The 22403-nt window shown below is 47.8% G+C and overlaps 1 protein-coding gene across 7 annotated transcripts in view; it reads left to right on the top strand.

Moving 5' to 3' along the window:
* Window positions 1-22403, top strand: part of Pld (Phospholipase D) — a 170596-nt gene that overhangs the window by 106110 nt on the left and 42083 nt on the right. For 4 of the 7 annotated variants that reach the window (XM_075675895.1, XM_075675894.1, XM_075675896.1 and 1 more), the window contains exons 6-16: window positions 1326-1486; window positions 1949-2101; window positions 3032-3181; window positions 4902-5067; window positions 8998-9108; window positions 10564-10703; window positions 12163-12244; window positions 12454-12550; window positions 13218-13450; window positions 16683-16718; window positions 18857-18925. In XM_075675895.1, coding sequence (XP_075532010.1) covers window positions 1326-1486; window positions 1949-2101; window positions 3032-3181; window positions 4902-5067; window positions 8998-9108; window positions 10564-10703; window positions 12163-12244; window positions 12454-12550; window positions 13218-13450; window positions 16683-16718; window positions 18857-18925 — 1398 coding nt within the window. The remainder of the gene's footprint in view (window positions 1-1325; window positions 1487-1948; window positions 2102-3031; window positions 3182-4901; window positions 5068-8997; window positions 9109-10563; window positions 10704-12162; window positions 12245-12453; window positions 12551-13217; window positions 13451-16682; window positions 16719-18856; window positions 18926-22403) is intronic. The other 3 variants (XM_075675891.1, XM_075675892.1, XM_075675893.1) reach the window with 3 other exon arrangements.

Here is a 22403-nt window from a genome sequence, read left to right as displayed (position 1 = left end):
CTGCGCAGATGGGGAAGAAGACCGTGAAGACGGCCGACCGCATCTGCCACCGCTAATTTCTAACCAATTAGAGCAAATAAAGTTTTTCCTCGTCCTCCTCTCTGAAGTGCGCCACCGTCCCGGTTGGATCGGAACACGTGCAGCGGGCTGAAATAGCTGCAGGTCGATCCTAACAGCAACCACGTGGGTTAATGACCTTAATTCAAAAATTTTTAAAAATGCTAAACTATCTAATTACCCAGATAGTGTAGATCAAAGCGGCTCTGGTTTCGGAAGTGTACTCATGGCCGAACGCCCGTTGGCCCTACAATCGTATGTTATATAGTTTTTTTAGCAGCTTGGCCAACTGCGACACTCTGTATGTGGCCCAGTCACCGAATAAAGCGCGTTAAACTTCTTAAAGTAGCAAAACTCTCCTCCTCCGACTTCACTGCTCCTCGTTTCTCCTCTTTTTCACACTCCCTCCTCGACCGTGGTGCCGCTTACATCGCTCGAGTGTAGCCACGGCGCCAACATGCGCTCCTCGCCACTCCGTAGACGCTTCTCGAGCAAAAATGGCGCTAAAGCATAGCGCGAGCGCCCACGTGATGCTATTAGGCCAATAGCGACGCGGCGTCCGCCAGAGCGCGCGAGGACGAGACGGCATTCTTCAACGCGTGTCGCTACTTTACGAAGTTTAAGGTGCTTTAACGCCGAATGCAGCACAGCGCCGCCTCTCGACAGAAGGCGGCACTCATCCTTAGTAACGCTTATCTGTGATACCGATGGCGGCGATGAGCTCGAGGTACACAGCTTTACTAGGGTCCATTCGAGCAGAATGCAACAGCACCAGATTACGAATTTTTTTCGCTCGCGAATCGCCGTGGAAAGTAATGGATGAGGTGCGGCCGCTTTAGCTCATGGACTTCTCTGGGAAGCACTTTGTCTTAGTCGAAGTACAATGCCCAATAGGGGAACGCTCTAGAATTGGAATCCTGACGTTAGTTTTGTTCTAGCTCAATTTTTCTTTTTATACTTTTTTGTTCCCTCGTTTTGTTCTCAGTGGATGACGCAGCAGTCCGTCGAACCTCGTGACGCGACACGCAGTAATCTATTAGAAGAGTGCCGGGTAGCGTGCCACTTAAGGGCCGCATAGCATTTGCTCGCGCGAAGCGCGCCGAACGCTTTCCCGTTTATGACGCTATATATGTGCTAATCTGTTGCTGCTTGCCAGCAATATAGGCACAGTAGCGGCAGCAGAGAAGCGACGGTGACTCACACCGTAGGAGGTTATAAATGAAACCTCGATTGTTGACATGTACACACTGCCGGTCACGTGCTCGCAGATGCAGTTCCTCGAGGTCAGCCACCTTTCGTTCGTGGGTGGCCTTGGGCCCAAGGGCCGCGAGGGACTCGTGTACAAGCGGTCCGGCGGCCACACAAGTGCCAGGGGCTGCGTCCGGCTCCACTTCCTCTTCTACCAGTGCTGCAGCAGGTGGCGCAAGAGGCGAGTCGTGTGCAGTTCCTCACCTTGCCTCGACTGTGGAAACTTGAAAGCAGCAGCGCGCGCCCGTAGTTCCCGTCTCGCAGGATCGTGCAGTGTAGGGAAGGCTAAGGCCGATGTCAGCCAATCAGCAACGAGAGCTATAGCTGCGTGTTCCAGAGAAGGGAGGAAGGCTCGTCTATTGCGCATTACCAATCCTTCCGCGAATATTTCCTAAAGAAAGAACTGATCACGTGGAGCGCAGTCACATGCGGACAATGGAGCAGCCCTTCTTCCGGTTCTGTTCACTGATTGGCTGGCGCGATCCATGTCTTTTCGCAGCTCCGCGCTGATTTGGTCAGATGGAGTGCATGCTGAGGCTTGATGGAGCTGTGCACTTGTTGGCTATTAAATGAATAAGAGATGCAGTTAATTCTGGGCTCCTGACCTCGTTCCGTGACCTCGCGTTCTTGCGGAACCCCGCAGGTGGCTGATTGCGAAGGACACCTGCGTGTTGTACGTCCGCCCTCGCGACGGCGTCATCAAGTCGGTGCTCCTCATGGACCAGGGCTTCCAGGTCCAGTCCGGCTTCTTGGCCACGGGGGTCAACCACGGCCTGCTCGTCACGAACCTCACCAGGTGGGTCACGATGTCCACGACGGTCACTTTGACAGTACCTTATATATATATATATATATATATATATATATATATATATATATATATATATATAATTGTTTCTTGTTTGCACGTCATTCGATCGCCCTCATCCAGATGGGACCAATTTGAAGCGTGAAGACGTCGCAGCGATCAGCATGTAATACTTGTTGCGCTTGCTGTAAACGAAGTTCTATTTGGGAGCTTGATATGTGAGCTAGTTAGTACGATAACCTCACGTTGAGACAGCGTTAGAGGCACGCGGACGAGAGAAGAATACGAAGACGAGTGATGTCCGTGTGTGTGTGTTCTTTTTTCCCCATTTCGAGGCACGGAAACAATTTCTAGTACGTGTGATTCAATAAGTTGTAGAGACAAGACATAGCAATCCAATCAAATGGTATGCGTCTTGTAGATACTGCGTGCCAATGGAATTTCAGGGACTGAGAGGTCTCGCGAGGTGCGTGAAAGTTATATACATTGAGAGATCTCAGTTGCTCTCATCATGTTATGTCCACCCCCACACCCTTTTTTCTCTTTTTTTTGTCAATTCTTAAATAGCCACGTAATCTATTCCATTTAACTCAGTGTTGGATGATTCACAGCTCCTTTGAAGATTTCTCTTGGTTAAACGTTTGCAACGCCAGTATCATTCAGCAATCTATTAGAGTCTCTGACAGAGAGCCTCAATGAATCCTCGTGCTGAATTGAGCGGACAGCTCACGTTGAAAAGCCGAGCCCTGTTCAATAACGGCTCCGGTACGTGCCTTGTGCACTGTAGGGAAACTCCGTATGACAAGTGGTTCTACCGCATCCGCGCTTTGTGCTTTCTTTCCGCTCTTCTTCTCCCGCGTGCTCGTGTGTATAATTATTGTGCACGCACGCCCCCTATGCGCGTGTCTGCCTCGTCAGGAACCTGCTGGTGAAGTGCTGGACGAAGCGTAAGGAGCGGGAGTGGAAGGACCACCTGCAGGAGCTGGCCAAGACGTCGGGCCGGGACTTCACCAACCCGAACCGATACGACGCTTTCGCCCCGGTCCGGTCCGCGAGTCGCTGCCGATGGTACGTATATATATATATACGCGCAGTCAAAGGTCGGTGTGATACTCTCGCGTTGTCGGTTAGTTGGATTCCGAAATAGCAGTTCCAGAGGGTCGTGAAGGACTTCAGTGCCGCCCGAAGCGTCTGTATATACTTGGCCCTACGACATCGACGGCTTCAACATAACACGTAATGCCAGTAACGCCAATAAATAATGACAATAAAAGCTCTTTCGTTTTTTATTTATTTATTTATTTATTTATTTATTTATTTATTTATTTATTTATTTATTTATTTATTTATTGTACCTTCAAGGCCCGAAGGCGTTACAGAAGGGAATGGAACGAAATACAGAGCATGTGCAGATAACAGGGTATAATAATAAAAAAATAATTAGAAAGAACGGATTAACAAAAGTATTCTTCAATATATTAGTTCTAAAAGCAGATGTATCGGTTATGTTAACAATTGAGGCCGGCAGCTGATTTCACGAGCGACGCCGATAAAAACACGTCTATGCGAGTGGCAAACGTTCCCTAAGGCAGTGCCGGCTCCGCCGACAGCCACCCATGGTTAGGAGCCGTCAGGCCTAGCTCGCTGGGCCGTTGGATCGGAGGCCGGTGGCGTTTAGGATACGGCCGCATATATGCTCGTAATAATGCGCTTATATTGGTCGGCACAACGTGCACGTGATTATGTCGCGCATAAATTACAATGCAGTTGGTTTTCTTTACGCTGACGGTACCGAAAAGCGAGCTTGCAAGGCAGGTGACCTGGCGATCGTTGGCAAACGCTAGGCCTATAGCTCGCTATCCATCGGATCCGGGCCCGATGGCCCTTGGGATCCGTCCACAGTTCGTAATAAGGCGCCTGCACACCTATGTCGCTCCTAATGTAACTGGCCGACGCCATTCGTAGCGATGAGAAAACACGCCAGCCAGGCGATCCGGTTCGCGTAGATGATTGCTGCGGCGGCTGCATGCGCTGACAGCTTCAGAGTCTAAGTCACGCCAACAATTGACTGTTTCGCGCAACGTTTTATGACAGACACGCATTCCAGCTTTTGAGGTCACTTTATTCTATTAGTTATTTCGTGTCAGAAACAAATTGTAGCCCATCTAAGTTCCGCCGTCCCCGGCGAAAAAGGCGAGCGTTTCGGCCGTAGGGAGAAAAATAGTATCAGCCTATAGTGTCGCTGCTAAAAAAGACAAGGTCAACGTACATGATTGAGTAAATTAGTTTATAAATAAATGTTGAATATACATGTCTCAGTATAGAAACATGTTGTGGCATGTCTCTATACTGAATTATGGCGAATTATGACGAATTAAAGACGTTGGCAGAGTGATCCGCTATAGGATTTGAGCAGTTGGTGCGTATACCAGTGTGAATCGGTGCTGCCTCCGACGCCACAGGTCGTTCATATGCCACTGATGGCTTGCCTCTTGTGTACAGTTCACTGTTCACTTATACTTGAAGCAAATAAAAACTCAGCTGCACATAGTACCAAACCGAGAAACCACCGATTCCTGAAGTGAAGTTCCGTGCCACTACTTAATTGTCACTGCAGTGTCTTTCAGTAGCACGCGAAGCTACTAATTACTGAACCATCTGCTTCGGTCGCTGTTCTAAATTATTGCCTTCCAAGCAAACCCTGGCAGTGTAACCAAACCTGTACTCTGTTCCATTATTTTTGATATCTCGAGAGGAACGCCTTCGCGCCCCCTGTGCCATCCCGCAGGTACATCGACGGGTCCAAGTACTGCGAAGCGGTGGCCAACGCCATCGACCTGGCCCGGGAAGAGATCTTCATCGCTGACTGGTGGCTGACGCCCGAAATCTACCTCAAGCGCCCGGTGGTGCCCAACAACCGCTGGCGATTGGACCAGCTCCTTCAGAAGAAAGCGGTGAGCTGTTGGTTTATGAGAAAGCGAAGCTCTCTTTTCGCAAATCACTGGTTTTTTTAGAGCCGATCCTGGAGACGGTGTGATCAAAATTGCGCTCATTCCGGAGAGATTGTAATCGAAGGGGGTGATTCGATGGGCCGGATCTACCTTACACCGGTACACGATGTTAAATGCATTGAATACCCCTAAGAGGTATTTAATGTGATTTCTATATGCGAGCCGATCCCTCCAGACAGTCCAACTTCGATAACTGAATTGCATTGATATATTTATTCGTGTGCCCTGTAACAGCGTACCTATCACATTTACAATCGCTCAGATGTAGCATGTAGACCTAGCTTCCTTGCCCCTTTATCCTGGTTTGGCCTCGGTGTTCCCCCTATCAGACCTAGGCGCGGAGTCTTCCGCACATGCAGGTGAGGCACGGTTATCTGAAGCACGCACAATTGTGACTTTAACCTGGAGGAGTTCGTAGAGGAAGCGCTTGCGTAGTGGTGCCGGTTTATACATCACAAATGACTTTCATATAGTTAACTGCGAACCTGAAGAGCATTTGCTGAGTTTTAGATTGGAAAGTGCGGTTTATCATATCTTTGCAATGGGTGTGAATGCGTTAAACGTTAAATTTTACGTTACGTACGTCACACTTGCAATTGTGCAATTGTACTTGCAATTCTGCGAGAATGTGTGATGCAAATCGTCAGGAAGATTCGCGTCCAGCCGATTCTTACATTGCGTGGAACACGGACACATCTTCATTTAATGCGTTGAATGGGTACTCCAGGCGAACTTTCGTCGTCTTCGTTAGCGTCGCCGTCGCCGTGATGTTCACCACAAGTTCACGTGGGATAAGATACCATCGATCCCCGCGTTCCATTTGCTTTGTATGCGAGAGTAAGCGTGCGAGGGGAAAGGGTAAGGGTGTCATGCGCGCCATCGTCCATCTCGCTAGAAGAGAGGGGGAGGAGGAAGGCGTCTCTTCCTCTAGTCCAGCTGCGGCTGCACATGGCGCGCCTGAGCTTATATGCGACCCCTGCGCACTATCCTGGAGGCGTTCTGCTGCGAGTGCAAAGAAGTGGCGAGCCGAAATGGCTGGTGGCTTCAGGTGCACTGTCTTCCCGCGCGCCTGCTGTTGGAGGTCACGTAATCTGAAGTTTCGGGAATGCGTTGAAGCGAGAGATAGCACACTGCGGCAGCTGCATCTGCCGGCGCTCTTCGTCACTTCAGCGTTCTGGCGGCGAGTGTTTGCGGTCCTCGAGTGAAATCTGTGAATGTTAGCCCGTGCACGTGTGACACCATTATCGGTAATTTAAAGGGTAAGCGAATGTTGACTGCAATTTGTACGACCGATATGAAACCATGAACATCACTTCGTTTAGTTGCCTAATATATTGATGTCGCTATATTCGCTTCGCGTTTCGGGTGAAGCGGTGACATTTCTTTTATTTATTCAGAAGATTGCCTTTGGGCATAGTACAATTTACGACACAAATACAAAAACGGGGCGTGACACGTATGCGAACAAGTTTAGTTCTCCTGCATAAACTCGAGCAAGGAACGATGAAACAGCCCGTGTATGTTACATTGTCTATTTCTATTTTTCATGCTACATTGTCACGCTTCCCATTTCATCACTCCCCTCTGTGATGTCTTCAGGCGTCGAGGGTAACATAAGTAAATAAAGGAAGTGTGTAGCCAATGCTGCAGCTGGCCAGGACAAACACTGGGAGCTCTGACGTGCCGCGCAGACGCGCTTGCGGCATAGCCCCGGCCCCGACCACTGCAAGTCTGTCACGTTCGCTGCGTTAATGGATATGGTGCAAGACGGTTTATGAAGACCCACACGGCGGCGCGGTACTGCTGTCACTAGACGGCGCTCACTGCCGGCTGAGGCGCGACATCATAGCGCAAGCGCAGTCCCGACGCCAAGCCTCCGAAGCGTCACCTCCTCTCGGCGAGTGAGGCCACTAGGGTGTTTGGAACCTCATGGAGGTACCCCCATCTCTCTCTTTGTTTCCCTCCTTTCTATTCCCCTTCTCCCTTCGCCCAGCGCAGGGTAGCCAACCGAACTCTCCACTGTTTAACATCCCTGCCTTCTTTTCATACCTCTCTCTCTCTCTCTCTCTCGTGGAGGTATAAGTGCGCGTCGGCGTGTTGCGCCGGAGGCTTTCATTTTGGCGTAGTAGTTGCCCGCAGGCATCTTCGGGAAACTGCGGTGTACTTAAAAGGGATAGACGGGCTGGGCTAGTTGGTGGTCTATATTGGAATGCATTATGTAACTGCGAAAACGACAACGGACGAAGAAGGAAACACACAGGACAAGTGCGGTGTACTGGGTGAGATATGGGGGTCGGCCGACTGGCAGAATCCGTCGCTGTAACCGGCCAGGAACGAAGCCGCACGCGTGGGAATCACTGGAATGTGGACCGGAATGTTGGCATTCCTCGCCAGCCGGTGGATACAGCATCTGACCGAGGGGGTAGATCGAGCTGATGCGACGGACGTCGTGAATCACTATCGTAGAGTCGGCGCGGACGACGAGCTTCCGATGGTGCGCGCGACTTCGGCAAAACGCGTCCGAAGGCTTTCAGTCCGTCTCGCATACAGGGCGGCGAGTTCGGCGAGATATACGCTGGCGGTTCCTGGTCGGCTATACGTGTGCACTGTTTCTTCCCTGTGACGATTCCTCCGTCCCTTTCTCCATGCTTTCATCGCCTGGAGTTCTTGCAATAGTTTTTTTTTAATAGTTCTCTGTACTTTGCCTCCTTCCATCACCGCCGCGCCGCGTTGGATCAGTGACTACATGAAGTTTTGATCACGAGGTGGCTAGTTCGAATCCCAGCTGTGGCGGCCGCATCCCGATGGGTTCAAAATGCGAAAGGAGCTCGTGTATCTACGTTTAGGCGCACGTCATAGAACGGCGGCCTGTCAAAATTAATTCGGAGCCCCGTAGTGCTTATAATAAGGAAATATAGGCCAGTGCTGCTTTCGGTTGTAAAACCCCATGGATTACTCCTTCTTTTTTTTTTTCAGCAGTACGTATACAGAGTACACTAATGGTGAATGCTTCTGGATGGCTAACAGCATCCGACCTATTTCTCAATTTTGTTGCCTCAAGTTATTGTACTTTATCCATACCGGACATCCAGCTTTTCCGGTTTTATTGTAAACTGTCCGGTTTTTAGCGCTTGCTTAGGATTGTCTTTCAGAAAGAACTCTTACGTGTTTGGGAGGAGGGCTTTGAAGCTGGTCTATTTGGCGGGAGCCATGTCCTGGGGCGAGCGAAGGTTTTTTTTTACCTCTGGTCTACCCTATAGAGACGCGCTGTGCGCGTCATTCGCCACTTACGTCGCTTAGCCACGCGTTTAGTGTTTCTATGCAATTGGCAACGCTTTGCGTGAGATGCCTGAGTGAGTCTAAATAACAGAGCTGGCGAATCATTTCATATCGCCTTAAAGGGGCAGGCAGTTATGCACTCCCGGTAGCTTTTGCTCATCGGTAATATTTAAGACGCCGCTCCGACCCTTGTGCAAGCAAGGCCGGCCCACACGCGTTCGTTTTCTATGGACTTCCAAGAAAACTTATTTACATTTCCCCCACATGCTGCATGTTGGCACTTATGGGTTAAAGACCTGCGAACCTTACGGATAGTCCTTACGTATTGTAACATTTTTGCGGGATCGTGCCTTTTTACTCAGCGTTATTAAAATATTGTTACTTTCTTTGACTGTAGTCGGCACACGTCTTGAGCAGACGATTATCACTCTGTATTTGCTCCAATAGTCTTCGAAGTTTCGTTCGTTTGTTAAACGCAGAATAGGAACTCTATTGTCGTCTACAATTGCTCAACAAATGCGCCTTGTGCAGTGTTGTGGCGTGGTCGTGTTCAGCAAGGCCCGTTTTCTTCTTCCACATTTTTACTCTCGCCAGGAGGAAGGCGTGAAGGTGTTCGTGCTCCTCTACAAGGAAGTGGAAATGGCGCTCAGCATCAACAGCCTTTACAGCAAGCAGAAGCTGGCGGCCATGCATCCCAACATCAAGGTAACGGCGCGTTAGAGTAACTTATACAGTGACCCATACCGTAACTCTTACACAAAATTGCCGTTCACGCCATGCGTCCCAACATCCAAGGTGTGGCACACTAATATGTACAGTAACGTTTTCATCGAGTAGCTATGTATACCGCATGTCCTTTTGCGTTTTTCTTGGTTTCTTTTCTTTAACGTGGGAACGTGGCTATGCAGACGATTTCAGTAACGTACCGCAGGCGCTCACATTACCTTCAGCTTACGCCTGTCTTCTGCTGTGCCCTGCTTTTGACGCAGTGGCGACGCCTGCGTGGCCTCTGCCGGTGCGATCTCGGAAGCCACGCTTATATATATATATATATATATATATATATATATATATATATATATATATATGCACAACTTTAAGCTTGATTCAGTTTTTTTTGTAACTTGCGATTTTCTTCAATTTTTGTTTTAAAAATCTGATGGCCTCAATACAAAACATCTGCAGAAACCACCGACAATGATTGTCAATGCAAGCGAAAAGCGTGAACGACAGCAAGAGAGCGAGCGAGAAAATCAGTGGTAGGGTGACCGGACGAACGAACGAGAGAGACACTGTCAAACAACGAGAAAGCGAGAAAGTGAGCTCACTATATATATATATATATATATATATATATATATATATATATATATATATACATATATATATATATATATATATATATATATATATATATATATATATATATATATATATATATATATATATATATATATATATATATATATATATAGTGAGAGAGAGAACGATGAACATTTTCTTTGCCGAGTCCAGCCATACAACATCGATCGAGCACCCACCAACCTCAAAAATGACCTAAAAAGACAAAGAATGCTAAATTTTTATGGACCAAGTACTTATCCGGGCTCTGGCCCTAAGTTTGATTGTTCCCCACGCCCGGACATACAGTACTACAGGGGACCCCTATAAAAGTTGTAAATGTATTTGAATCATTGGGTCATTGATTAGGTTTGCGGTGCTGGGTGAAATCAGTTCTCCCAATTCCCTCAGTATCTCCGTCATTTTTTTTTCCTTCGCACACCATCTCTGTGATAGATATGGATAGATAATTTATTTGAATGAAGGAAGAATGAAGGCAGCTAACGCGCTCTAGCCTGCCACTCTGCACATGGGGAGGGGGAATCGGGACATAAAGGTGTGATGAGGGATGATGATGACATAGAAAGAGGGATGCGCAACGGTGAAAGCAAGTTCAACATTATGATAATAAACATTCATAAATCTCATTCATGAAGCCACTATCTGGTTCCGTATCTAGTCAGTGGTCACCAATTCAAGTGAACTTAAAGGCGCTAGGACGAAGCTGGGTGTGTGGGCCTCCCCTGCGGGAGCAGCACGAGCGCCAGACAAAAGCTTTGTGGAATGTGGGATAAATGTTGGTGGTGGCTCCGACTGCAGATCCTGAGGCATCCCGACCACATGACCGGTGGCATCCTCCTCTGGGCGCACCACGAGAAACTGGTGGTCATCGACCAGAAGTTCGCCTTTCTTGGCGGGCTGGACCTGTGCTACGGACGCTGGGACGACTTCAACCACAGGTACGTGCGGCTACGGTGTTGCATATTTCTAGATGCAGTGCTGGTCACCTGCATGCGCACACCCTTGCACTTTATAGTACGGAAAATTGGAGTTTTCCTTTTATTTTGTGGAGATTTCACATTTCTATCTTGCTTCGTTGCTTTCCTGTGACCGCTCAAAAAAGTGCTCCATGACTTTACACACACACACACACACACACACACACACATACACACATACATATATATATATATATATATATATATATATATATATATATATATATATATATATATATATATATATATATATATATATATATATATATATATCCCGCCTACTAATGTCACTTTGTAGTCCGTGGTCGAATTGATAGCGCATCAGACTGCCGTGCTGAGGTAACAGGGTTCGCAACTGTGATGTCGGCGTGGCCGCCATGATCGACACGCCGGGATGGTGGCCTGGAGAAGGAGACACGGACGCAGGCGGGCACCGAGGCGAAGAGCGACTTATTCAGAGCGCGGCCACTTCACTAGGCTTGGCTTCACTATCACAGCGCCCCATGAGGGCGAATAAGGTTCCGCTCCGAAGCCTTCGATATAAGAGCAACCAACCGTGGGATCAACCTGGGTTGCCGAGTAGGGGCCAGTGTGCGTACATGCGTGCCTCTCGTGCTCTTTCATGCTGACACGAGTCACTTTAGACGCGGGACTGGGTAGGCGCCGCCTTTCGAAGGAACTCATTGACCGTGACTCGGAGCACCGGGCATGCGCCGCTCAGTCTATGCCGATCTTAAACGAACCTCTTTGATGTCGACTTGGATCACCGGGTGTGTGCAGGCAGTTTTGGGCCGCTCTTCAGTGAAAGTTCCCCTGTGTAGGGTAGCAAACCGGACGTGTGTCTGGTCATGACCCCTCCCTACATTTCCTTCCTTCCTTTTCATCCTCCTCATCATCAGTGAAAGTTGTTTGGCGCCAACTTGGGTAACTATAGGTGTGTGCCCTTGGGAGTGTGCCGCTCTGCAGTGACGAAAGAGATCCCGCAAATTTCTCACATGCTGAGCGGATTCGAACCCACGTCGCAAGGATTCCTCGAGAAGGGCAACCCGACGCATCTGCAGGCTGAGCCACAAATGCACTATGTGCTCCAATGAGCGTCTCGCCAACTTGGGTCATTGAATGCGTGCCATCGAATTTGCGGCAAGCGAGGGAATGAAGGGAGACAATGTCAGGGCGATGTGTACGCAAAATGCTATATAGTCTGCTGTGCATTTTATATAAGACCCGATTATATCAAGCACGCTATATGTCGCCGCCCCGTTTCGGAAGGGCTGACAGTATAGAAAGCATCGTCGTCGCTAAGCGCTCGCGCTAGTTATCTCGAGATTTGGCCTGCTGCAAGCACGCGCATTACTTTACGCTCTGATGTCTTATCGTTATTGACGCTTGCGCGGTTTTTTTTTCTCTCTCTCTCTCGCAGGCTCACAGATGTCGGCGGAATTCAAATGCAGAGGCAGATCTCCAAGTCGGAGCAGCCTGAAGTCAACACATCTATGAGCGAGGTGCGCCGCCTTGCACTCTTGCTGCTTCGAACGCTGTTTCCAAATGAAATTCCCGGTTCGCAGTAGCAGACGCTTAGCGTGGTCTAATTAAAATTGTGTTATCTCGGCAAGTTTGTGACCGGCTCGCAGTATCCACTGTTCCATTTCGTTCCTTAAATCTTGTTGATCTTTTTTTTTTCTTTTTTTTCTTTTTTTTTCTTTTGAGACAGGTGGCGAACAGACTTCTCGCGTCGCACCGGTTACGCAAGCAGAGGGAATCTGCCGGCGATGCCGGGCTCTCCGAGGGGTACGGCACGACCGACGCTGGTAAGAGTCCTATCACTACAAGTTGCTGGGCTAGTTATTTACACCTTTTACGTCGGAAAAAGACGCGATACCTTGTGAAGAAACCACCGGACTGGGAAGGGGCAGGACAGGAGAGAGAGAAAACATTATATTGTGTCCTTGATGGGGTCCAGGGGTGGCGGGGGTTGGGAGACTAACTCCCAGTCCCCCCCTTCCTCAGATGACGGCCAGTTCTTGCGTTCTGGTGGCGTCTTCGGCCATCCGGACGGCCCAGAGCTGCTCCTCTGGGTAGTACAGGAGAAACAGCAGTCCAGTGCTCTTTGAAGGATCGACAGACCGGTTGCTCTTAACTGTCTGATGGTTGCTTAATTTCTTGCGGTTTGGCGTCTTTTCCGCCCTAATGGTAAGCGTCGCCTCAGCTCCACATTGCTCTTTCTTTTTCCTTTTCTGATTTTACTGCGAACAGCAGTTTTGCGCGTTGACAAATCGGTTCAACAAGTCTGTCAGCCCGTTCACAACAATCCTCATACGTGTAAACCATGCCGAAGCTGGTAACGTATAAACGACTGTACACTTGCAACTTCCGCAGACGCTAGCGACACCTAGCGACACCTATGACATGCTGCTTTTTTAAAAAAAGTAAAGGAAGAATGTGTAACTTATTGTACGTTTCGGTCTCCTCTCCAAGTGGACGGCGGCGGCGACGCATCGCCCCCGGGCGCCGTCACCGACTCGGACGCCAGGAACCGCGGCAGGCGCTCCCTGGTGGCCGGCAGGCTCTCCATCGGACCCGCCGCCATGTCCAACGGCGGCGCCGTCTACGTCGACCAGGAGGAAGGCAAGGTCGTCGTCGGCGACGACGGTTCGTCCAGGATCGCGTCGAACTTGATGCGCGCCCGACGCGTCTTCCGAGCCGTCACGGTGAGTCCGGCAACGCAAGAGCCGCCCGTGAATGGGCTCCAAATGAGTGCTTAGCGCATGCGCGCGAGCTAGTTGGAAAGCATGAACTGACCTACAAACATTTCTTTTTGTTCTCTTTTGTCCATCTTTTTTTCGTTTTGGTCTTGGACGGCGGCCATTATCTCGGAACTGTTTCCCTGGTAGTTCTAGCCTGGCGTACGCGTATTTACAGGTACCGTTTATACATAGGTTGCATGGACACCGCAGGACGGAACTCTGGGATTAGGTGCCGCCATTACTTAGCACGTCGCACAGTATAGTTGATGAACTGTCGACATCGTCTTGGGGTCGAGCTGTCTGACCTCCTCCGTTCCCGCCGTCGCAGAGGCGATTCGTGCGATATGCGTGATATTTTTAGTCTGCTGAACGAGAGGGAACTACAAGTGGGATGAAAAGGGCTTGCATGCGTTTACCGAAGGCGATAAAAAAAAAGCTGTGCGGCCTCGCCATGGTGTGTACCGAGAAGAAGTCAGCCACTTGCGTGGCTCAACACGGAGGACTCGAGAACATTGAACGTCGTTCGTGCCTGCGGGCGTAATTGTTTGGAAAGACCAACCAGTTAGCAACGTAACCAAGCCTAATTTGTTGACAATTTGTAATGTCAACGTGCGCGACAATTGGCGCAGTAGGCTCGCGTTAAAGTGCGGCATCAGTAGCGAAAAGGACTTGGCATGGATGGACTTGATGTTGATGCAGATGGACTTCTCTCTCTCTGCCGAGTTCATGTTAGCACGAAGTTTATGAAGGTATGCCGGACACAGTCCGGAGGGGTTGGGGAGGGGGGGGACTATTCTGTAAGTGTCCGCCTAGCGGACTGTCCATTTCGGCGTGCACTGATTGGCTAGAGCTGGAAGCCGGAAGGGCAGGCGCCAATCGTCACCCCTGACTCTCAAGCCCTATCCATTCAGCACGCGCTGCGCGGCGAAGTTTGGCGGAGCTCGGCGCGGCGAGTCACGTGATGCGTTGCCAAGGCTACGGCGCAGCTGCGGTCAAATGAAGGTGAAGTTGCTGGCGACGGCGAAACTCGGCTCGACTAGGTTAGTAAAGATTTCGCTCGAAAAAAAATCTTACTGTAGAATTTTTCTTCGCCGTGCGAAACGACGAGACAAGGTCAACAAAGTGTACGATCCTCCGCGCGGTCGCAAACGAGCACTCGCCCCGCGACGATGTGTGCTCGGCAATGGCGGGCGTGCGATCGAAACATCCGCCCCGTGCAACCTGTAGGTTCAGGCAACGTCACGTAGTACGAATCCGCTTTCGGTCTGGTGTTCGAACTACCGTGCCAGCAGTCGTATCGAACAAGTGTTCGACAGCTGCAGCAGGACAGTGTTGTGCCAGCCTACTTACGGACGCACCATGCGTCATCGTTGCTAGATTAGCTTTGCCTTGCGTCGTGTCGGACGCTGCGTTGTGCCATGGTTGCGTTCCCACAGGTGGTTTCGTCTACATGGTGGCCAGAGCGAGAGTGTAGTTTTCTTTGCACCTAAATATTACCTTCTAGCTATGTGCGTGTTGCCATTACTGTAGTGTTTCGCAGTACGCGGCAGAGCGTGTGTAGTTGACTTTATACTGTATGGATTGAATTACAAGATGTCCGCTGCAGTGGAAATGACAGTTCCTGATAGCCTTATTTTGTTCTGTATTTTCTTTATAAGTGAGCCGCTGTGTGGAGATTGAAGAAGAAAATACCTCGTGTGCGTCAATTCTCTCTGTTCTACAGGGAAAAAAATAAAGAATAATAAAAAGGAAGCTTCCGTTACAGCGTTTCATCTACATCCAACTTGGGTCCATGCCGCTGCGCTAATGTGTAATCTTCCTTTTAATGTTTAGCCACGTACACTGAACCAAGTCGAGTATTCGTGAAACCGTTTCCTGAACATATGGTAATCATTCAAGTATAGCTGTGGTTGGTTGCAAGTACTGTGCAACATGATATGACGGTGCACATCTGGACGAGACTGCGGGATGGACGTTTGCCTCCGGCTCTGTCCCGTCCAAATCCGCGCCGTGAAGTTATGTTGCATAGTACATTTAATGAGCAAATGTTTCGAACCTACATTACTTTACACATTAACATTACTACGCAAGCATTAGTATTAACTGATCTCGCAAGTACTAAGATTGCCAAGAGATCGTGTATTAGCAGAGTTCTTCTCCCAGCCTCTGCACAGAGTGTGTTTTCATTTGAAAACTGATGTCGAACAGCTGTTTGTCGTGAATCCGAGTGAAATGTTTGTGTTTCGTATGAAGGTAAGTAATATGTGGGACTTTGCTTTTTTATTAGCTAACGGTCACGTTGCGATTAATGTGCATGACTGTGATTAACCTGGGCTAAGCTTACGGCGCCACTAAAGACCCCGATCACCCAGAACGTTATGACCACCCTCCAGTATATACGCCCCGTGTTTTGCCCTAACTTAGGTCCCCGCATATGTTCCTTGAAACCCTCATTCGTTTGGATTATGCGATGACAAAATGGAGAACGATTCGCATACTCAGTTCGCATACTTTCGTGTACAATACGAGGACGTAATTTGTGAACTTCTTTTTTTAAAGAAATGGTTGCCTGTCGCGTCAATGATGTATTCATTGGAAATGCGGTGGCTTATAAAGTCTAGCCATCAGCTGTAATTCATAGTTTATGCCGCTTCCACTTATTGTAGTACGTATTTTCGGCAGCCTGCCCCCCCCCCCCCCAAAATGTAAGCCGGGCGCGTTCATTACGACAGTTCATAGGTGGTCATACGGCTCTGTCCGATCGGTGTACAGTCATCGGCGTGCGGAAAGGTGAACGGGACTACTGAATCTATTAGACTTCTCCATGTCAAAACAAAGACTAATATCTTCAGTTTCCAACAATAACAACAAAAAAAGGCGATGTGCTACCCGTCCTACATACATCCAAATTCAGCCATAATATACAGTGTCTCGCACCTATAGTGGAAGCTTCTCGTTTCGCTGCTCCGGTTTTGTAATTTTTCCCGTTCGCTATTCCTTCACGCGTGGCTGTACGTAGTCCTGGCAACCGTTCTCATTTTTTTTACGTTTCTTTTTTTTTCTGCGGAGGTCGACTTTGCCGTCGCCTCCTTAACCCGGCCTGTTTTTTTTTTATGTTTTGTTCGGCGTATGGCTTCGACGATGCCGCTCACATCCGGCCTGTTGTTTTTTGGGGCTCTGCCACGGTGCTGCGCAGGCATGCCAGAAGCTAAAGAAGCAGCAGCAAGATGAGGTACGATTCGTTCTGGGTTTAACCGCACGCACTGCCGCACCACACTGCTCGCACATCTTTCTGCTGCAGCCGCAGCAGCAGCTGTTTGCCCGTGCTTCACTGTCCTCTGGCAACGCTGTGCATTCTGCGGTCCTGCATGCTGCCTTCGATGTTGGCACGGTCGACCTGCCTGTCGATCTAAACGGCGCTTGCTTTTTCTTTTTCTTTTTTGCTCGCCGCTCGCCTAGAGGGCATTCTCGTGCTTCCATTCAAGCAACGCTTCGATGCGACAATTGTGAGACTACACGGCGGAAACCAAAAACGTGCTCTGTGTTGCTATCGAAAAATCTCGTATGCCCCCATACGCCCTGTACCGATAATCACATGTGATTCTTTTATGATCCCGCATGAAAACCTGCAGGTTCCCGTACGAATCCACACAGTTACATAGGATTGGGGTAGATGGGGCCGTGTGGGTCTTTTCCAATAGGGTATGAGACACTCTTGTGTTCCACATATGGAGTCTTGTATAACAGCTAGGTGCCCTCTGTAGCGCGTGCCGAAGAGAGTACTTTGACGCCATTCGGCGTGTATATATAGCCTGCTTTGGCCAGGCATGTTGTTCCTGCACTGTATTTCCATGTGGCAATAAAGGAGGAAAAGGAAAGAAAGAGAGAAGACGGGTATGCTAACCAGAAATGCGTCTAGTTGGCTACCCTATACCCGGGAACGGGAATGGGGCAATAGAAAGATTAGGTATAGAGAGAGGAGTTGGGGGGAGGGGGGGAAGAGAGGAAAGACGCGGTGGGTTCCCACACGCGCACGGAGGGTCTCACCAAGACTAAGGCGTTCACACTGGCCAGTGGCCCTCAAGAAGTGCCTTCACAGCTCTGCAGGCAGGCCAGCGATGGGGACGGTCTTCAAGCGGCGCCTGCACAAACAACGGCCGGCCGTCCAATCGTCGCGATGCGATGCCGTCGATTTCTGTCTTTCCGACAGAAATCGACGGCAGTGGCACAACAAATGTTCGATGTTCTCTTCGCTGTCTCGGACGTCGCACGCACCACTGTCTTTCATTCCGGTCAATGCAGTGTAGACCTTCGTGGTCTTGACTCTATGGCCTTGGCTATCACGAAGTGGCCCTCACGAATGCGCTGTGTCGTCAGAAGTAATCCGCACTCGTTAATTTGCAGGTATCGTCTTACCTTTCTTCGTTAATTTGCAGGTATCGTCTTACCTTTCTCGCGCATTTCGCCTCGGTTTCAGCCGTCCCCAAAGTGGAGATGACCAGAGCTTCTCGCTTTCGGAGTCACTGGCATCCGGCATCACTACTAATCTCTGACCAACCTAAACTAAAGATAATTTGACTGACTAACTGTCGACATACAAAACTCCATGCTATGCCCAATCACATTGCTGTCGAGTCAGCCCGACTGCAGCGAACTCGTAGCGTACTTCGCAGTTTGCCGTATCACGATCGACGTAAGGCTACGGCCGCAGTAGATCGAAGTCGCGCTCGCAAAACTCGATCGCTGCAACTCGGTGACCTTAAAGGCCTCAAAGGGGGAGACCTTAGAGCACTGCATCCATTCCGCGCGGCGGCAGGAGTGCAGAAGGCAAGTCTCGGGATGGCTTGAGCAACAAACTGTCCGCTGTCGCTCGCTTCGAACTTCGTAATTGTGCTTTGTGCCACATTTCTTTTTCCCGTCTTCGCAAAAGAAATTTTCATTGTCGTAGTCATCATCATCGTTCTTAATGTCGTCTGGCGTCGGGTCGATGGACTCTGGCTTGTGTCGGCAGACTTCATGCGATGCCTGAAGATATACGCACAAAAATAAGATCAATAACAGACACTACTGGCAAAAAAAAAATCAAAATCACATGGGTGGTTAGGTTTCTGTACTAAACTAGACGTATCACTTGCCTCAATCGTGAAAAAAATAATTGACTCCTCGCTACACGTTTCTCTTCTTTAGCAGTGTCTGCGATGCGCACGTCCTGGTGCACTTGGAATTTTTTTTTTTGCGGGGATCACACGGGCAATCGGGATAATGCTCAATTTGTGCACTACTTGTCTGCCCGTGACGTGGACGCGAAACGCAATTTGAAGCATATAAAAAGCAACAATGTTTCGCGGCCACTCCTGGGATTCGAAACAGGTTCCTCTGGTTGACGCCAGTGCCATAACCAGCCGGCTAAAGAAGCGTCGCAGTGGTCCCCTGCTCATGGTACGTCTTTGTACGTCATGCACCGCACAATCATGGTGGCACTGCGTTCGTAGCACGTGTTTCTGCGACGACTGTATCGGCATATGCGTGCGGGGTGTCTCGCGACTCTCATGTGTCAAGATTTAAGCATATGCAAATGCCGCGTAGCTGTGCAGAACCAAGGTAACGTTGTTTGCCGTCGCTTCGAAATACTCAGATTATGTTTTCCCATATCGCCTAATTAGATCATTGGTCTTAATTAGTTGATCAGCTTATCAATTATTATAATTAGATGAAACGTGTCAGCGAGGAAACTGAAGAGCGACATGAAAAACTCCCGATGCAGCCTTCTGTGACTCAATACGCGCTACAGAAAACAGTTTTTCTGAGCGTGAAAGAAGCCCGCGAATACACGCAAAATTGACGCGCGACTGGCCGCTCGAAGCACTCTGCGTGTGTTCGCGGGCTTCTTTCACGCTCGGAAAAACTGTTTTCTGTAGCGCGTATTGAGTCACAGAAGGCTGCATCGAGAGTTTTTCATGCTCCTCTACAATTTTCTCAGTTACACTTTTCGTCCATATGTGATATTTGAGAAGCTGTTTAATGACTAATTATCTAATTAGGCGGTATGAAAAAGAAATCTGAGCATCTCCAAGCGACGGCAAACATTGCTTTGGTTCTTTCCGGCTAGGTGGCATTTGCATATATTTAAATCTTGGCGCGTGGTAGTTGGGACACCCTGTATATGAAATATTGGATACGAGGCGAGATTGTAATGTTTAGTGAACAAACGTCATGGCAGTGGGGGACATCACAATATGCGCGATATTCCCTGGTACAATTATTAATGAACAATTTTCTTTATGAACTTAACATTTAGGCCACAGACGCCGGCCGCACACCGTCTGTGTCCCAAAAAAATCTTCGTTGAATGTACCCGTCCGACAAATCGCCTGACGATTGCAGGACCTTTGTCGACTACTTATTCAGGGAGGGCTAGCAGATGCTAGCAACGAGCATATGCCACTACGTCCCATTCCTACATTTTTCATCTAAACTTGTTTTCTCTTTCTCATAAATTCTTTTACAACTTTAGACGGCATCTTGTTGTCGCAGAATCGAAGTCAGCTAGTACTCAAACGAAACAAGTTTCGAGAGATAAGTGTTCGAAATTTCAGTTAGTATGTATGTTTCATGTGTGTGTTTTCGTATAAAGGGGGGGGGATTCATTGCGAAAAGCATTTGCACTTGAACAGCAACGCTTTCTGCGGCAGATATTGAGTTCGCGTTTCTTTAAACTTGTGCTGGTAGCAAAGGTTCCTAGCAAAAGGTTGTGCTTTGAATACTGGCTGATTTGAATTCTGCGATTACACTGTAAAATAATTTACGCCCTTATTCACTGTTAGGGGCTCTAATTTTTTTTACAGTGTACGACATGCCCCGTAAGGTAATTGGTCAAAATTTAATTAGTGACTATTTTTAATAAGCTATTGGCGATTTTCGCGTAAAATGTTGATGTCCGCCACTGCTCTGAAGTTCGGTGGCAGCAAATCTTATTTTATCTGGAATGCCGTTTTTTTTTTATTTGAGATAGTATTTCCAGAAACACGTGGTACTATGGTTGCACACTGGAGTTTACGTCTGCGCACATCTTCTCTAATTTATTTATGAAATAAATAGGCCATATAAGAATTTACTTGCGACATTACTTGCTAAATGAAGTGCTCAATATACTTGAGCTGGGAAAAAATTACAGGGTCTCTGAAGATCTCTCTCAAGAGGTGAACGGCGAAAGCCCACTCTTCCTCCTCTTATCATTCGCCTCTTTCTCCTTGCTTGTTCTCATTCTCTTCTTTCTTTTAATCATTACTGCTCACTACTAAGCATTTTTAGTCATTTGTATTCAATTGTGCTCTTTACAAGCCGTCGTTAGACATGCTGGTCATATCATTCATTATTAGTCATTACTGGTCATTACTGGTCATTGCTAAGCGTCTTTAGTCATTTCTTATGCATTGTAGTCGTTACAAGTTGTCATTAGACATATTGGTCATTTCGTAGTCATTAGTAGTCATTGCAAGTCATATCTGTCATTATCAGTCATTACTGGTCATTACTAAGCATATTTAGTCATTTGTAATGAATTGTAGTCGTTAAAAGCTGTCGTTAGACATATTGGTCATTTCGTAGTCATTACAAATCATTTCAGTCATGAGTCATTACTGCTCACTAGTAATCATTTTAATCATTTGTAATCGCTTGTGGTCATTACAAGCCGTCGTTAGATATATTGGTCATTTCGGAGTCATTAGTAGTCATTACAAGTTATTAGTAGTCATTACTAGTCATTAACCTCTACCGATCTCTATTATATCGTTATCATTCACTAAATGTCACTATCAATCATTTTGCATTATTTAATCTCTCTTTAAAATGAAGCTTTAGCTCGGTTGCTCCAATCTAAATACATGTAAAAGGAGAATTAGTTTCTCTCAGCAACCACTCTACCAAATCTGCCGAGCTTTGTTGCATTTCAAAGACAAACTTAAAATCTAGTGGCTGTTGGCTTCGAATTTTCGATTTAGGTCGTCAATTTTTACTAAAACGGGCAAAAATTAAAATTTTCAGAAAACGAGACTATGAAGTTTACAACTCTGTAACTGAGCAATAACATATGATACAGTCCTGTAAATTGCATGTGCTAGTACGTCTAAAGCAGGCAAAATTGATATGTTACTCATGAATCTAAAAAAAAAAATTGTAATATGTAAATACAGCTTTTGCAGAACACTTGTGCACCACGTAACAAATTCACCTAAGATATCAAGTGACATACCAAATTTGTCCGCTTTCAATTATCTAGTGGATACCGTTTACAGAATTATGATATCTGTTCTTGATACTGAGATATCTATTTGTAAACTTCTTGCTTCTATTTCTTTTTCAATCTTTCGAATTATTGAGAATCTTTTTAAACAAATACAGGCTCTAAATCTAAGTTCCGCTTCCAACAGTGACTAGAAATTAACTTTTTCTTTCAAGTGCAACAAATTTCACTAAAATCGGTCCAGGGGTTATCTCAGAAAAACGTTTTTGCGTTTTACATGTATTTGAGTAGGCCGCGTCGGAGTTGGGCCCGAGCTAAAGCTTCCTCTAATCTGTCTTCATAACGCGTGATGACGCTTCAGCGGACACTCCGGGGGGCGGGTCTGTTGCCACAACCTTCACCATGAGCCTAAAAAAAAAGATATATGTGAGCAAAGAAGCTGCCCGCCTGATCAGCTTATCAAAACACACCGTGCGATTCGTGTGTATAACCGCTTAAGTAGCGATGAGCAAAACGAGAGCAAGGTAAAAGCGAGAGCCAACGTTTCAACAAGTGGACTTGTGTTTTTCAAGGTCTTAGACAAATCAACTTGTCGAAACGTTGGCTCCCGTTTTTACCTTGTTCTCGTTTTGCTCATCGTCTTGGAATTTCCATCTCCCGCCTTCCCCGTGT

The sequence above is a fragment of the Dermacentor variabilis genome, chromosome 11 (assembly GCF_050947875.1).
Source record: "Dermacentor variabilis isolate Ectoservices chromosome 11, ASM5094787v1, whole genome shotgun sequence".
Lineage (NCBI taxonomy): Eukaryota > Metazoa > Arthropoda > Arachnida > Ixodida > Ixodidae > Dermacentor > Dermacentor variabilis.
Note: the sequence above shows the minus strand (reverse complement) of the source record. Positions and strands in the feature narration are given on the sequence as shown.